At 35.6% G+C, this 15,510-nt stretch overlaps 1 protein-coding gene across 1 annotated transcript; it reads left to right on the top strand.

Annotated features, from left to right (window-relative positions):
• Window positions 1-4,530: 4,530 nt before the first annotated feature.
• LOC136389155 (translation machinery-associated protein 7-like) lies at window positions 4,531-4,725 on the top strand. The gene has a single exon (XM_066360931.1). It carries the CDS (start codon window positions 4,531-4,533, stop codon window positions 4,723-4,725), a length of 195 nt encoding a protein of 64 aa, XP_066217028.1.
• Window positions 4,726-15,510: the final 10,785 nt, after the last annotated feature.

Raw genomic sequence — 15,510 nt, 5'->3', positions numbered from 1 at the left:
GCACAGGATTGTGAGAAGTGTGATAAAATCTTGCATCATCCCTCTCTATCCTGCCTGACACATGAATAATCCCTTTGTTTAGCACCTTTATGTCATATATGCTTTCTGTCCATTAGTTACAAATCAGTCATTTTGATTATCAAATCAACAGTTGTGGGCAAGTGACCTTTATTTTCCTAATTCCATGTTTACCTAACTTTTATTATGGTGTATTTTTATAATTGTTCTATTTTACTATTAGTTATTGTTGTTAATCTCTTACTGTGCTTAATTTATAAATTATACTTTGTCATAGGTATGTATGTATTGGAAAAAAATGTGTATATAGCGTTCGATACTATGCATGGTTTAGATATCCATAGGGGTCTTGGGATGTATGCCCTGCGAATAAGGGGGGGACTATTGCATATGACAAAAGTGACACATATCATCAAACAATTGATCCAATTTTATTAAAACAATAATAAAAACTGTCAATTTAACAATTAGCAAAATAAACCTGAAGCATAGTAAGTTATATACTTGAACTAAAGCATTATTATGAGACAAAACAGACAATCATGTATCTCAGCTGACATTCTGCATACAAGAAACGTGGATTATGCACTTATTATAAATTTATTTTAAAAATAAACTTATGACATAGATTGAATCTTTGTGTAATTAAGACCCTCAGAAAGTTCAAACAACTTTTACTGCCTCCTTGATATTGTCCTGACTTTGTGTACAAGTCAAGCTGTCGAAAAGGGGTTTCTGCCTATAAAGAACATAGCCTGGCTCTAGCTGGATAGCTCAGTTAGTAAGAGTATCATCTTGAAGCACAGAGGTTGCAAGTTCAATCCCCAGTCAGAGCACATACAGGAAGAGATCGATATTTTTGTCTCTCTTTCTTTCTCTTTCCCTTCCTGTCTTCCTGAAATCAATAAATTAAAAGAAAAAAAAAAAAAGAAAATAGCTTGGACTGATAAAATACTCAGTAAAATAAAGACATCTTGTTTTTTGAAAAAACTACCTGCATTTTTGTATCATTATTATTACCAGTGAATAATACATATGTTTTGCTGCAATAATACATATGTTTTGCTAAAATTTATAATAAATATTAATCAACCACCATTATACTCATTATAAGAATTAATTCATCAATAGAGTGTCATGTGTCAAAAGTGTTCACATAATAACAGAAAGTTATAAATAAAACTTTAAAAAAAGAAATAAAACTTTAATCAAATATGGTATATTCATGCATTGGAATATGATAAAACCAATTAAATTATAAAAATATACTGATATTCATGTGTCAAAAGTGTTCACATAATAACAGAAAGTTATAAATAAAACTTTAAAAAAAGAAATAAAACTTTAACCAAACATGGTATATCCATGCATTGGAATATGATAAAACCAATTAAATTATAAAAATATAATAACATGGAAATATGTTCATTATACAGCATTAATAACAAAAAGTAAAGGGAAAAAAAGTAAAGGGAATGTTTTAACATAATGAAGCCAAATTCATAAGAGATATAGGAAAGAATTATGCCAAGAGTTAACATTAGGAAAAATATTTTATTGAATAAAATCTAATCAAAAGTCTGAAATTTGCACTTAGTGGTTGGCTTGATCAAAGTAGACTCTTCTTGCTGTTGTCACATATGCTTCATATGTTGGAAAATGAAATATCACAGGTAAAGTTTGTGTTTGAATGATATGAAGGATGTGAGTGTACTCTTTGGAACAAATGAGAAGCCAAATTCTAAGTTAAAAACACAACATCAGGGACACAACTTACTAAGAAGTTAAAAAAACTATAGAGGTCATGTTCCAGGCAAGAATTCTTTTCCTATTTTATGCTATTCTCAATCTGGACAATGTTGCCTGAGCCATATGGTTTTTCTCTGAGCACATGGTTACTTTCTTAGGATTTGGAGAAGCTGGAAGGAAAGAGTCTCAGTATGTAAAATTTAGGTGGTCGCAATGTTGGAGGTGAGTCCAAAATTGACCAGAGGTTAATGTGCTTAAGCTTTTGTTGTACTCTCTGTCATCTCTCCCATAATTTCATCAAAGAAGGTTCTGTTTTCTTTCTGAGTAATTATCACTGACATACATCTGGCAACTTAATCCATGAGAATCTTCCTGTAGTTCTGTAAGTCAAATTCACCTTGCGTCGAAGCAGGCTTGAACTTTACATTTTACATGTAGTTAGGCTGCTTGCCTGATTCCCACAGGCTCTGGTTTGGAGGGACTGCTTTCACTGAAACTAAAAATACAAGCTAATGACCACAGAGCTGATAAAAGAGATGATCTCTAAGTAAAACATCCTACTCCCCGCTGTGTGGCCTTGTCTGGCATACCAAGCCGACCAGATGCTGTAACCACAGATTTAGGCTTGTTCCTATCACTATTCTTCAGAAATTCAGAATTGTAAAAATCATTACCTCATTGTTTGCCTTCTAGTTTTCTCTATATATGGTGTCACTAATTCTTAAAATGTTTTTTGTATCAAGTCTTTTGACAGTGTGACAAAAGTCACACTGTTTTTTGTCACAAGGTCAAAAGAACCAATATTTGTGTTTATAAACTGTCCACATACAGCATCGTAAAGTTGACAGATAATTTCAAGTGCATCTAGAGACCTGAGTCTAAGAGCCCTTGCTCTAAAGTACTAACATACACAAGCAGATTTCTGTACTACAATTTTAGAAGAGGGTCACATTCTATTGAGAGCTATGTTGATTTTCTGAGAAAAATCTATAATTGAACCCTATTTTTCCATTAATTTACATTGCAATTTCAAAGATACTTACCAAACCAACTTATTTTTATGGAAAGATATAATAAAATGATACTCAGAAAGAAGCAGTTTTGAAACAGTACCTTTTCAATATCACATTATCAATAAAAAATAAAGTCTGAAATAAAAAATCCTGTTGTGGCCTGACCTGTGGTGGCGCAGTGGATAAAGCGTCAACCTGGAAACACTGAGGTTGCCGGTTCGAAACCCTGGGCTTGCCTGGTCAAGGCGCATATGGGAGTTGATGCTTCCTGCTCCTGCCCCCTTCTCTCTCTCTCTCTCTTCCTCTCTATAATGAATAAATAAAATCTAAAAAAAAAAAAAAATTTAAAAAAAAATCCTGTTGAGATGTAGGATGGGTAATTTATCTCCATGGAGAAATTGAGTTTCTTCGATCTTCATCTTAATAGTTCTTAGGAAATCTATCTCAAGCTACATGTGGATATATGTACCTTTTATAAGTACTGGAAGGGATCTTTGGCAGGTGGTCTGGCAACACTGGTGAAGAGCTGCAATGTGAGGAAGCACGAGATTTAACAGAAAACCTTGAAAGGTATAAGTATGGCTTAGAAAAAAGTTCAGTGGGTCAAGTGCCCAGGAACACGGCATCTTTATGACTGAAATACCTATACTTAAATACACAGAATGTGAATAAGAAACAAAACGAGTATTGAATTAGTGGAGCATTGAGAAACAATTGATGACTGACAAAAATGAGTACAATGATACTGAAGAGAGAGCGTGGAAATGCAAGGGTATATTGAGTTTAAAGAACCATAAGAGAAAGGGATGATTTGGATAAAGAAAAAAAGATCAAAAGGAACACACTCCTGAACCATGCTATACATGACTATGGTATCTAAGGGGTCTGGAAATGTTTTACTTATGTAGATTCTAAATAGGCGCCAAGGCACAACATAATGTTTGAGGAGGATCTGACCTCAACAAACATAGTGCCTAAACTATGGTAGGCTAATTACTAGCTGCAAATGTTATGCATAAAGTAAGACCATACCTCTTTGAGGTTGGCCACAATCTGCTAAGGGGAGAATATGTCTAATATAATAGTTGCAGGTGCCTCTGAGGCACAAAGATTAGTTAACAGTTACTGTGTACCAGTCACTCCACTTAACACCTTATTTCTGTAAACTAATCTCAGCAGTGGTCCTCTGCTCTCCTGGATTACACTTGAGAAAAGTGGAGAATCAGCATGAGTAATAAATAGCCAATGGTCGTGCCATCAGTGCCAGAACCGAGAGCTGATGCCAGAATCCTGCAAAACAATACAACTGTTGTGTAAGGCCGTGTATAAAGCATACACTTAATAAAAGTATTAAAAAGCTGTGAAAGCATTACAGGAGAAGTGACAGTTCAGCAAGGCCCAGAAGGGTGAGTAGGTTTTTGCAATAAAGGAAAAGAAAAGCTTTTAAGTCAGAATAAATGGCAATTGTTGAAGGGACTAAACTGAGGGACTGCATGGGGGACAAAGCAACTAAAAAGGTACATTCAGTAGAGTGCCAGGACCAGGATCACCATAGCGCTGTGTGATCAGGATGTGACATGGGAGTTTTTTGAGAAAGTGAGAGAAAAGATGTGTTTTATGTGTATCTTTATAGAAATAAGTCTTCTGTGTAAGTTAGGAGAACGGGCTACAGAAGGGAGAGCGGTAGTGCAGAGAGAGTAATAATGGGCAAAAGGAAAGATCAATTAAGAGGGAAGGAGCAGCAGGCGCCATGGTTGGCCACAAAGGTGGCAAGAAGAAGCCCGTGAAGCTGCCCAAGAAACAGGCCAAGGAGATGGACGAAGAAGATAAAGCATTCAAGCAGAAGCAAAAAGAGGAGCAAAAGAAATTTGAGGAGCTAAAAGCGAAGGCTGTGGGGAAGGGCCCCCTAGCCACAGGTGGAATTAAGAAATCGGGCAAAAAATGAACTGTTCCTTGAGCCTGGGGCAATGGTGATCCTTAATTCCATTCCTGTTTGAACATCTGGATTTCCTGTCATAACATCTCTTGCCACCTCTAGTTAGAATGTAGTGTTGTCTTGAAACTTGTTGTATATTTAATAAACTTTTGTAAAAAAATGATAATAGCACTACCCCCCCCCAAAAAAAAAAAGATCAATCAAGAGATTAATAATTAAGCTTGAGAAACAATGCTGATCTGAACTGAGGCAGTGAGAGTGGACACAGAAAGTGTCAACTCAACAATGAAATTGATAGTTAGGTGGTTGATAAGATGTATAATGGGGTGGGAGACAGAATTTTAGGATTATTCCCAAGTTACTAACTTGGTAGATACTATTAACTAACAGAGGTATGAGAGAGGGAGTAGGTTCCATTCAACTTTCATTTACAAAACATTCAGGTAGATGTTCAGTTGAACTGAACTGGAACTAAGAAAGAAGAGCAGGCTTGGAGTTACGGAGTGTGAAAGGACCAGTATATGAGTGGTTGTTGAAGCCGTGGAAGTGCTTGAGTCAGGAAAAGCACATAAAAAACCAAGAATAGGTAGACATAAGTCAACACAGGAGACTGAGAGGAAATGCTCAAATTATGGAAGACAATCAAGGAGACAGGCTTACTGGGGGGAAAAAATGAAAGAGCTTCAAGAAAGGGTGGCTAGCAGCAGCACACATATTTACTGACAGCCATACAATGTAATATCATACATTTCTTTTCCAGAAGACAGCAAAGGAGTTTATTGCTCTGGTTTTTAAATAGCTAGTGGTTATAATTGACCATAAGCTCAATGTACACCAACATTTGGGTAACTAACCCATCAATGTTTATCAAACTTTAATATGGACATGAATCATTAGGAGGCTTGTTAAATTCAGCTTCTGATTCAGCTGATATGTGATGGAGCTCAAATTTTGCATAGCTAACAAACATTGGTGATGTTGATACAAATGTGTGAACCGAACCTCACTTTTATTATAAGGCGGTAGACCAGCTAATGCAAACATAGGCTGCTTTAATAAGAGCACCACATCCAGATCAAAGAAGGCTCTAGTTCCAATGTTCTTCATGATTTGTGATGCAATTTAAAGAGAAGTGGTCAACATACATAACACAGTTATGAAGCCATGACATAGTTTGGTATGAGTATTGTTAAGTTTTACTTACAGAAGGCAACACATAGGAAGAATGTTAAGTTGTCTTTTAATATTTGAAGGAAATAATCTTAACTGTTGCACAGGTCAGAACCTGGACTGATGAATGCAAGTTATAGGACAGCAGATGATCCATTGAACTGTGTCTTCCCTCTCTGTGAATGTTCATACAAAGCTTTAAAAGTCAGTGCTGGAAGCGCTGGGCAGATAGCGCAGTTGGTTAGAATGTCCTCGCAATGTGCAGAGGTTGCTGGTTTGATCCTTGGTCAGGGCACATACAGGAACTAATTGATATTCCTCTCTCTGTGTCTCTCTCTCTCTCTCTTCCCCCTTTCTCTCTCTTTAAAAGCAATCAATAAATTTTTTTAAAATGTTAGTGCTAGGAGAAATCTCAGAGATCATCTAGTTTAAACTACTCACTAATAAAGTTTATATGTAAAACTGGCTATTGTATTAAAGACTTGATGACTGCCATTTTACTCCAATTATCATTTACATGTATAAACTAGAGTAATTATATACAAATCTTGATTTTAGGGATCAATGTTATAGTAAAAAATATTTAGTGTTTTTTTCTCCCACAGAAGTACCGTAGGTTTCTGAGACATATAAGGAATTTGCATCTATGATAATATCAGAACACTATCCAGGTACTTACCCTTGGGTTGCACATAATTAAAGAGCTACAAATCATTTCATTGACCAGCAAATCTCTAGAAGCCTTAGAAGAGTAATTGGGATATCAGCTTAACATTTATTTGTGCAAAATTCCTGGATGGGAGATCTTAGGCTAGTTATTGCTGAATATACATCTACAGGACAAGCATAGAACTGAGGACAAGCTGTAAACTTGAGGAGGAGAGAGGGTGGGCTGAAAGGATCAAGCCATTTCTTGTCAGAGTATTTAAGTAATCTTGGAACCTAAAGTTGATCGCTTTTAACTGCAAGGTGACAAACTGACCTGTTTCCCCCATTGTGCCTGATAGAAAAAGCTACTTTGGAGCTGGAGGGTAAAGGATTTCATGACCTATTTTGATTCCAGGATTTGGCTGAGAATCCACAGTCTAGGTTTTCCAAAATAGATATTGGGAAAGACCTTTGATACAGTTCAAGATGAAAAAAAAAATGATGGTTGCTTTATAGAAAGAAGAACATAAGCTTTGTTTTTCCATAGGCTAATGTTAAAAATAGATGCATGTATGCAAAATAGTTTGCCTTCTCTTATGAAAAGAAACCAAATATGAACCTCATGATTTCTGCAAATGTTTTTACATGTCTGTGTGTGATTATTCAGTCATGTCACATTCCCACTTCCTGACTCAATCTTCAGCTGCAATAATTAAGATGAAAAACTTCCCACAAAAGTAATCATTACAAAGAATTTAAATTTCTTTGGGAAAAAAAGACAGTTGAAAAACAAATCACTATGATTTATTACCATACCGGTTAAGACTGCAACAAGACTTAAATCTTGTTAACACAATTTGCCTGCCTTTATTCCACAATGATGGCACAATAAACAGATGAGCCTTATGGAACACAGTAATATTTTGATTTAGCAAAGCATTCACATTAAGCCATCAAAATAGATAATGAGACTCAAAATTCAATAGTTGACATATTATGTCTTCTGGAAGACTCCTAAAGATATTCAACACAGAATTGTTCAGTTTAGGCACTTTGTTTATATTTTTCACTTAAGATTTGTTTCTTCTCATAGTGGTGAAGCACAGTAACTCCACTCCTCAGGCTCCGGGGCTTTGATAAGCTAAAACGAAAGAAGTATACTCAGTTCCTTCCCTGATTCTTCTGTTCAAATTCTGACAAATCAAGTTTTTAAATCACAGCTTTAGGACATAAAACAAAACAAATTCTAGTCAAATTATTCATGTAATTCTTATTCTCCTTTTAATAGATACATATAATACCTAGTTGCTGATCTGTGAATAATCATTTGAAATGAAAACTGCCAGTCTGGACATTTGGAAGATAGCACTACCGTGGGTGCTATCTTCATTGATATTTTTGTTTGTTTGCTTATTTTTTGTATGTATTTTGTGACACTGGTTTAAAAAATTATACAGGTTTCAAGGGCACAATTCTACATCACTTCACACTGTATTATTATTGCCTGTTGACCACCCCAAGTCAAGCCCCTGGTCATCACCATTTGATACAATCTTAAAAAAAGAAAGCATCTGGATAAGGAGATATTGATTGTATTCCTTGTTCAAATTAAATATAAAACAATAGAAAATACAATCTTATTTTTTATATTTTGGGAGGGATTGATTCTCTAAATCTGCTTATTGTTTTATTATTATTAAATACATAGACATTTATTTATGTCAAACTAGGTCATTTTATACTAAAATATTTTGTACGCACGTGTCTATCTGATGATGTCATTGGAGCTGGTTGTCAATCAGTAGGTCCATCAAGAACTTCTCTGAAGAGCTGTGTTAAACTGATCATTTTTCTCTATGATCTCTTTGGTTAACAGGAAATTCAAATACAGGGAGTCCTCGGGTTATGACAGTCTCGACATATGATGTTATGAGTTTATGATGCTCACTCCCATAAAAACTTTAAAAAATTGAGATGCGAGTGTTTCGGCTTACGCTGTTAGTGTCATACTTACGAACTACATGGGTGAACTAGTTTGGTGGCATGCATTGGAAGAATACATATGCAGCATATGAGGGAATTGGCGTCCCCCAGTATGCTAACCTACGCCATTTTGTACTGTTAAAAGTGCAAGTGTTCCGTTTGTGTTAGGCTAGGCTATGTTTCAACTTACACCAAAACTCAGGTTATGTCACTATCCCAAGGACTGGAACAGTGTCGTAACTCGAGGGCATCCTGTAGTGTGTAGAGGGTTGTCATGAATTTGATTTATATTAAGAGGTATCACTTAAGAGAGTAATACTAAGCTATTTGTGGGGAGGGAGACAGAGAGAGGGACAAATAGGAGCAGACAGATAGGAAGGAGAAAGATGAGAAGCATCAATTCTTCATTGCGGTACCTTAGTTGTTCATTGATTACTTTCTCATATGTGCCTTGACCAGGGTGCAGACCAAGTGATCTTGCTCAAGCCTGTGACTTTGGGCTCAAGCTGGTGAGCCTTGCTCAAACCAGATGAGCCTGCACTCAAGTCAGTGACATCGGGGTTCGCATCTGGGTCCTCCGCCACACTCTATCCATTGTACCACTTGTCTGCTCAGGCTAAGATTTTTAAATAGAGTTAAATTTTGTACTTCTTAGTAAATTATTATTGAATAAATGTAAAAACATTACAAAATTTATAATATATTATTTTATTCAGATGAAAATACTTTTACAAAATTATTTTAAATTTAGCTTGAACAATTATTGTACTCTCTACTTAAGTTCTGCAAATGAATGAGAACAGCGTGAGCTCTAAGATTTCTCTACAAATGGGCAGAATATCTGCAACTCACCTATTACTGGATAGTGTTAACAACTTTTTACATTGAATCTATAAAAAGATTTAACAAAAGCTTTTATAGGGCCATAAATATTTAGTTTGTAAGTATAAAATGGAAATAGCTTATTTTAGTAGCAAAAAATAAACATTTAAGCAAAATTTAAATTGTTAGAATAACAATTTATAAAATTTATAATATTAAATAGTTTTTAATATCAGGATATAACAGTGAAGGGGAACTAAATCTCAGAAACAAAATTTCAACATGAAGTTTATTTGCTAATAACATCTAATGGAAGGGATATACTTTATACTATGAACTTTGGAGGCTGAGAGTTTAGGAATAAAGAATACCTCAGAGTGAGGCTTGGGATAATTCCCATTCTCACTTTTTTTTTTAATATTACAAATGTTTTTATTTAAATTTTTTTTAAATTTTATATATTCATTTTTAGAGAGGAAAGAGAGAGAGAGAAAGAGAGGGAGAGAGAGGAAAGAGAGACAGAGAGAGAGAGAAGGGGGGAGGAGCTGGAAGCATCAACTCCCACATGTGCCTTGACCAGGCAAGCCCAGGATTTCGAACCGGTTACCTCAGCATTTTCAGGTCGACGCTTTATCCACTGCACCACCACAGGTCAGGCCCCATTCTCACTTTTATTTCCAAATGTACTATTGAAATAAAATTCTAAGCCTCCTCACTAATATGGCTAACGCTGAAGAGAAGCAGAGGAGATAGCATTATCTTTTGTCTGTTGTGAGTACAGGGGCAAGGGAAAATGGCTTCTGGGGAGATTTTAATGAAATGTGGAAATTGAAAAGTGGAGACTGATGGCCTGAAATGAAAGTACAGGTCCAAGGTCTTCATACTGAGTTATGTGTCAGATCTAAAACCTATTTTATCTGTCCCTTTCTCCTACTCCATGAAGATTCGATACATGCTTCTATCAGAGTGAATCCCAGCAAAAGACATTTTGCAAAAGAGCTGAGCAGAATTCTTTTATCAAAGGTTGAACATTCTTAAAATTGCTCTCCAACTCCTTCCTCCAAGGTAACAAAAATCTAAACAATATAATGGTTCCTCCTGGAAAATAAGTTTTAGAAAAGTAAAAAGGGAATCAAGAATTTAGTCTCCCACCTGACCAGACAGTGTCACAGTGGACAGAGTCCCACCCTGGGAGGCTAAGGACCCAGGTTTGAAATCCTGAGCAGGGTCGCCGGCTTGAGCTTGGGATCATAGACATGACCTCATGGTTGCTGGCTTGAGCCCAAAGTTGCTGGCCTGAGCAAGGGGTCACTGGTTCTGTGTAGCTCCCTGTCAAAGCATGTATGAGAAAGCAATCAATGAACAACTATAGTGCCACAACTCCAAGTTAGTGATCCTTCTTTCTCCTTTCCTGTCTTTCCCTGTCTGTCTCACTTTAAAAAAGAAAGAAAGAAGAAAGAAAGAAGGAAGGAAGGAAAGAAAGAAAGAAAGAAAGAAAGAAAGAAAGAAAGAAAGAAAGAAAGAGAGGAAAGGAAGGAAGGAAGGAAGGAAGGAAGGAAGGAAGGAAGGAAGGAAGGAAGGAAGGAAGGAAGGGAGAAAGGAATTTGGTCTCCTTACACCATGCATTATGGCAGTGATCAGAAAAAAATTAAAGGCATGGAAATTATGGAAATAACCTTATGCTAAGAAAAGAAAAAGAAAGGAAGAAGAAAGGACAAAAAAGAGAGGAGAGAAAGAGAACAAAATTTGGAAAAAAAAATAACCTAAAGAACAGAAAAAAATTACCCAATGCATTCATGTTTAAAAAGTGTACTATAATGAACAACACATTTTTATTAAATATTTTAATGTTTTTGTATTAATTAAATGTTTATTAAAACACAAAATAAATAATATAATAAACAACATTAAGGATGGTTGTTGAGTTGTAAAAGTTTTTTATATATTCTAGATACAAGATGTTAACGAGATTCATGAATTGCAAATATTTTCTATCTTATGTGGGTTATCTTTTTTATTTTATTGGTAATTGAACTGAAGCACAAATGGTTTTTTAATTTTGATGACGTCCACTTTATATTTTTCTCTTGATATCATATCTTAGAAATATAAAATTGCCCAAATTAAGGTCATCAGAATTTTCTCCTACATATCCTCGCAAGAGTTCATAGCTGTAGCTTTTACATTGAGATCTTTGGTTTATTTTGAGCTAATTTTTGTGTACGGTATACGGAAAGAGTCCAAATACATTCTTTGCATATCCAGTGTTTCTAGCAACATTGTTGAAAAGAATACTCTTTCACTATGAGCATAAATTAAGGATTTATTTCTGGACATTTATCCACTACTTTATTTGTTTAAACTTATCAACCTAACCACACTATTTTCATAACTTTGTAGTAAATTTTGGTATCAAGAAATGTGAATCCTCCAATCTTGCCATTTTTAAAAAAGATTTTTTTGGTTCTTTAGGACCTCTTTGATTTCCATATGAATTTTAAGATCAGCTTTGAATTTTCTTCATTTAAAAAAGCCATTGGCATTGTATATGTAGTCTAAAAATTAATAAATTCTTAATTTTATAAGCCATACTTCCTACCAAAATACCTCTTGCTTACATTTTACATAGATGAATACTGAATAGATTTACTATATAATGGCTTAGCAGTTATGAAGGAACTTGGATTTGGCGTAAGTGGCCTTGCAGCTGATGAAGCAGAACACAAAAGGATGTAATTAACAGTTTAATAGACAAGAGGAGAAATGGTGGAAGTAGGTTAGAGTAGGAACGGTGTTCCAAAAAAAGAACACAGCATGTGCTGGCACGGGGATGTGCGGGAATACTGCGCTGCTGTTTTCAGGAAGCCGTGAGTAGTCGCGGGAACTCTATTTTAGGTTGGATGAATGCGAGGTGAGTCAAGCGAAAACAGATGAGGAAATTTTGAGTCATCAACTACTGATACGTCTATATGTTCACATTCCAAAGACTTCTAAATTTTGCCTCAAAACTTTTAACCATACTATTAAAAAAGTATTAATTTATATTTCATTATAAATGAATTAGCATATCTCTTTAACTTAAAAAACTGAGACACAAGATGAGGTTGGTAGGAAAACCATTAACTGGAAAATAAAACATACTTTCAAAGCACTGTGAAAGAGGAAGAACATGGAATCACATCACAAAGAATATTTATTTTTGTCATGTTGGCAAGTGCCCTGACATAACCAGTAGACTGAACTAATTAGAACCAAAAAATGTACTCAATTCCCATCAACTAATTCTTTCATTTTACAGGTTAGGTACCTGGAGTTCAGAGATATAATTATACTGCAGTATGACAATGTTTATAATTAAAATATATTTCTGGGAGCATAGAAGAAATGGTACCGAAGGCTGCTGGTGGGAATTAAAGAAGAAAAGTTTCATTGAAGAGTGACATCTGAGTGAGGAGCTGAGGAAATTACTGAGTAGACTAGGGTAGGAACCGTGTGTGCTCCAAAGAGAACGCGGCATGAGCCAGCACAGAGATGGGAGAGAATGCTGGTATTTTCAGGAAACCCTAAGTGTCACCAGAACGTATATTAGGCTTGACGGTGTAAAATGAGCGGAAACAAAATTATAATAGATTTTCAGTGCTTTGAAAAAAACTACACTTTAATCTTGCGGAGTTCCATTGTAAAATTTCCACTCACCTGCCATATCTGGATTTGTTTCCTTTCTCTTCAGTGTGTAGGGTGGATCAGACGGGAGCGAGACTAGAGGCAGGGAGATTGGAAAAAGATCTCTGCAGTAAAGTGGGGGCGGGGGAAGATGAGGTTCTAAATTAGACAGCAGCTACAGAAATGGACAGGTGGGCACGAGTGCAGAGAAACTGAAAAGGCAAAGTCATTGGGACTGCCGGGATCAACACAGAAAAAGCATGAAGGGAAAACAAGGTAAAGCAAACAAGCTATTATATTATCAATATTTTTACTCTTTCCTATGAATGCAAAAGATCCTGATATTTATGAGGTTTAAATGCCTTTATAATAAGAAATTAAAATAGTTTAAAATACCACAGTCCTTTTGGAGGTAAGTGTATTACATAATATGAAGTGTATGATACTAAGTTATATTAAGTAACACTTGTATTTTCTGCCCTTCCTCAAACCCAGTCACAAGTATAAGAAAATGAGTTATGCTTCCACAGTGCAGATTCTCATTACTGGTATCTGTACCTTTTCAAAGTGCATACTTTGATGAAGAAAGGGACAAGATGTAGAAGTGAAAAATATAAACATGAGAGCTTTCCTTATGTCAATTACGCTTCCTCTTTTATTTTATAAAATCACTAGGCAAAACAGTCCATTCCTTGGGGACAAAGGCACACCCCACGAAACAAAGCAGCTTGGCGTAAATATAGTCAACACATTTTTGGAATTCTGAGAAATTACGGTCACAACCTGTGCCATCAATGGACTGACCCCTTTGTTTTCTTTCTTGGTGAAATGCTCAGTAAGAACTATGAGTAAGTATTAACAGTTAGGCTCACACCCTTCCCACCCACTGACTGGCAATGGTGTGTGGGACTGCTACCTTTATAGAGTAATTTCTTTTGGCTTTCAACATTTCACAAGTGAACAGAAATAAATATTAAAAAATAAAAGGGAAAGACATCCCATTCAATGGTTGGAAATGCTGGTTTAAACAAAGTTACATGAATCATTTACTGTTAAGATATGATGGACTATGCTAATGAGAGTTGTGAATTGCCAAGAAGACATGGAGCAGTGTATTTTCAGGGGAATAGAGCTAACTGTATTTAGCAAACTTTATACAGCTGGGACAAAATTATGAGACGGCAAGTCAATAAATAGAACATGGATGTTCATTTTATTTATTGTTTTTTAATTTTTTATGTGGTTGGGCACAGCATAGGACTGCCAGATAGAAAAATATCAAAAAAGTATACTTCTTATAATAAGTGTCTGAAGACAGCATAGCCCTATCTCAGGTGAGGGGAAAGGCAGAGATAGGACACCAGCTCTGAATAGAAATCTACAGTTGACATTAAGGATTCATACCTTGAAGTGTCTTGTGCAAAATGCATTAATCCAGATGCCAAATCAATTTAGGCTCATCCCATTTAGGATTTGCCACTGATAATAAAGACATGAGTGGAAAGTTATAGTAGGTTTTTTTTCCAGTTACTATATATCATTAAACATTTCATAAATCACATAGCAATTTTCAAGTCATTTGCAATTTAATTTGCCAGATATCAGTATCCAGATCAGTGAGAAAAAGAAAACTACTGCTCAAAAGCCTTGGAGACAAGAAGCAGGGAAGCCTCAACAGAAATGTTCACTTTCCACCTGTCTTTTAAACTGACATCAACTTTTGCATAATGAAGATTCATGGTAACATGAAACTTGATTGCTTTCATTTTCTAGGAGTGTAAGAGACAAATCTTGCACACACATACACACATTCACACATACACACACACACAAACACACACACACACACACACACACACACACACACACACACACACACACACACAGTTTCTCCCCAAAATAGCTGCTTTCTTTTATTTGGTGATTCATTACATTTTTAATTCAAATAGCCACCACATAACCTAGGCACATTATTAAGCATTTTACAAGCAAAGTACTTTACTGATTTTTTTTCAATGGCCAAAGAGTACAATACGTGAATGGGTTAGAGGATATGCTTCTGTACATTAAAATATTCATGTTTATATAGGTGTGTGGAAAAGAGTTTAAAGAGAATAGAACCAGAGCATCACAATAAATAGATGTATTCCTACAGGACAGCAGAGCACACTTAGGAAGCTGGCGAGTGTCTCTCTTCAAGGTGCTTTATGTTCTTCTGAGCTAGGCTCAAGTTTCCCAAAATAAGGTTAGGGGTTAGTAATGACTGGAGCCGAATGCCTATTTTCATACCTCACCTATTATTTGCATCTCCGATAATAGGAGTGGAGGATAGGATAACTTAACTTATTTTCAAAAGTCTTTGCAACTCACCAAATTCTATTTATTTCCCACTTCAATCTTTTAAAATGCAGATTAATCTAAGCTCTAGCACCATACAAGAATGAAATATATGTATTTTTGTCAGAGCAACAATATTTTATATCATCTTTGTTCCTCTGGCTATAACAA

The sequence above is a fragment of the Saccopteryx leptura genome, chromosome 1, assembly GCF_036850995.1.
Source record: "Saccopteryx leptura isolate mSacLep1 chromosome 1, mSacLep1_pri_phased_curated, whole genome shotgun sequence".
In the NCBI taxonomy this organism is placed as follows: Eukaryota; Metazoa; Chordata; class Mammalia; order Chiroptera; family Emballonuridae; genus Saccopteryx; species Saccopteryx leptura.
The sequence above is the reverse complement of the archived record's forward strand: the minus strand, read 5'-3'. Positions and strand labels throughout refer to the sequence as shown.

What these genes read in the sequence shown, in the direction of transcription:
- LOC136389155 (XM_066360931.1), top strand. Translation starts at nt 4,531, where the DNA reads ATGGTTGGCCACAAAGGTGGCAAGAAGAAGCCCGTGAAGCTGCCCAAG.